The sequence below is a fragment of the Lynx rufus genome, unplaced genomic scaffold (genome assembly GCF_022079265.1).
Source record: "Lynx rufus isolate CCGP_SWC_20201006 ecotype Redwood Valley unplaced genomic scaffold, mLynRuf1.p SCAF_28, whole genome shotgun sequence".
Classification (NCBI taxonomy): Eukaryota; Metazoa; Chordata; class Mammalia; order Carnivora; family Felidae; genus Lynx; species Lynx rufus.
In genome coordinates, this window is record NW_025814843.1 from 7,890,567 (window position 1) to 7,892,991 (window position 2,425).

The window sequence follows — 2,425 nt, forward strand, 5'->3', positions numbered from 1 at the left end:
CACCAGACCCTCTGGAGGCAAGTCAAGGACAGGAATCCAGGCGGTGACGGTGACTCGGTGAAGACCTCCCCTCCCCACCCCCCGGTTCTCCCAGCCTCCCCTTCCTCCCACACACAAAAAGTACCTAAAATACCAGGAAAAGTATCTAAATCCAGCCATTCATATCTTAGTGCCTTATTGCAAATACATAGGCATTGGCACTCGAACTTGATAAAGTTTTTTTTTTTTTTTTTTTTGAACGAAAGGTTTTAATGCTGCGTTCAAGGCCCCTGAGCTAGCACAGCTCGGGTGGAGAGCTTTGGCTTTCCAGGTAAGTGGTGCCTCTCAGAAGCTCCAGAACTGCTCTGCACAGGTGAACAGCCAGGGGACGAGAGGGCTCTGGTGGCCGAGAGGTACACACACGGGTTCTGGATGCGAAATCCAAACAGGTGGTGGGATCGACTCCACTCCTTTACCTGCTAAAGAATGGGAAGGTAGGAATCTGATTTGATGTAACTCATGAGGAGGGTGGGGAAAGGGGGCATTTAGATATCAAAAAGGTCACGCTCTGAGCCCGGGGCATGACTGTCCAGTGCTGAAAAAGCACATAAAATCCTGGGCCGTGCTGTTCTCCAGTCCATACACAGTCTGGTGTTTTAAGAGCAAGAGAGGGGTGCCTGCGAGGCTCAGTCGGTTAAGCGTCCAACTTTGGCTCAGGTCACGATCTCGCAGTTCATGGGTTCGAGCCCTGCGTCGGGCTCTGTGCTGACGGCTCGGAGCCTGGAGCCTGTTTCGGATTCTGTGTCTCCCTCTCTCTGCCCCACCCACCATTTGTGCTTTGTCTCTCTCTCTCTCTCTCAAAAACAGATAAACATTAAAAAATTCTTTTAAAAAAGAGTAAGACAAAAAGCACGCCAGGGAGTGGTTTCTTATTTATGTGGATCTCGTCTGACTTTCTTTTTGGCTTTAGCACAAAGCCAGGCATCGCCCTCCGCTGAGAGCCAGGCTGCAGACGGATGCTGAGAACAGGAAGGGCGTGTGAGGACCGCTTTGGCTTCACCCCTGCCTCTAACTGTTGCGGGTACCGGGTGCCCAGTCCCGAGGAGCCGTGACAATGGAGGCTCTCCCCAGGGCCCTGGAGGTCGAGGAGAAGTCTCCGGAATCCAAGGACCTGCTGCCCAGCCAGACCGCCAGCTCCCTGTGCATCAGCTCCAGAAGTGAGTCTGTCTGGACCGCCACCCCCAGGAGTAACTGGGAAATCTACCGTAAACCCATCGTCATCATGTCGGTGGGGGGCGCCATCCTGCTCTTCGGCGTGGTCATCACCTGCCTGGCCTACACCCTGCACCTGGGCAACAACAGCCTTAAGGTCCTTAAGATGATAGGGCCCGCCTTCCTGTCGCTGGGACTCATGATGCTGGTGTGCGGGCTGGTGTGGGTGCCCATCATCAAAAAGAAACAGAAGCAGAGACAGAAGTCCGTTTTCTTCCAGAGCCTCAAGTCCTTCTTCCTGAATCGCTGATGGCGGCCCACAGCTCTGTTCTCCCTGTCGCCCCGCCCCCTCCACCGGGAGGAGATTGACAAGGACATCAACAGCCCCATCTTCTTGGGGGTGGGGCTAGCCAGAAAGCAGACCAGCGAAGCCTCTTCCTGGCCCTGCGGGGAAGAGCTCAGGGCTCTTGTGCAGCTGGAGGGGGCTGCTGGCTGTGTCTCATTTAGGCTCTCTGTAACTGCCCTGCCCCCCCTTAGACGCTGGCCGCAGGCATCCCCTTTCAAGGCTCACTCCCTGCTCCTGCATCCAGGTACCAGCCATCTAACTCTCTCCGCAGAGCGCTATGCATGTTGGGAAATTCCTCCGGCCAGGCCGTGCCCCAAGGAGAGCCTCCTGTTTCTGCATCTGAGTGCCTGAGCTGGATTCGCCCATTTGCACCCGAACTGACTGGTAGAGGTCCCTCACAGAAGAGCCAGAAGACTGGTCTGGCTCCCTGTGTTCACCAGCCCCAGCTCTCTCTGTGGGCAAGATACTGATCGGCATTTCAAGAGACGAGACGAGTCACATGTATAAAACACGGCGAAGAGTGAACAGTAAGGGTGGCCAGGGAGAAACGCTTTGGAAGAAGGCGCGTCCCCCCTCCCCCGACCCCAGAAAAGGCGCTGGGAGTCAGCCAGCTGAGGAAATTTAACTCCGGGTTATAGAGTTTTTACATCAGAGGCCATGTGGGCTGGACTGGGGGTGCCACAGTTTGACCTTCTAGCTCCCCTGTGAACTTGACAATTGGCCAAGCACAAGTGCATGTTGCCCTGACTCCCCCTTTCCCCCTGTCTGTTTACCCGGCCCCACCCCCAATTCTAGGACAGCAAGACAGAGACTGCAGAGGGATTCTGTAAGATTGTTCTGTCCTTCACCTCCATCGAGGACCAGAGACCATGCGCCGCACCTGAACGG

At 55.3% G+C, this 2,425-nt stretch overlaps 1 protein-coding gene across 1 annotated transcript; it reads left to right on the forward strand.

The window, feature by feature from the left end:
• The first annotated feature begins 1,093 nt into the window (after nucleotides 1-1,093).
• PIRT (phosphoinositide interacting regulator of transient receptor potential channels) lies at nucleotides 1,094-1,501 on the forward strand. Its single transcript, XM_047089941.1, has one exon. The coding sequence runs from the start codon at nucleotides 1,094-1,096 to the stop codon at nucleotides 1,499-1,501; it is 408 nt and encodes a 135-aa protein (XP_046945897.1).
• The last annotated feature ends 924 nt before the right edge of the window (nucleotides 1,502-2,425 follow it).

Bases quoted from the DNA above. Each gene is read 5' to 3' on its own strand.
- PIRT (XM_047089941.1), top strand. From the start codon at position 1,094: ATGGAGGCTCTCCCCAGGGCCCTGGAGGTCGAGGAGAAGTCTCCGGAA.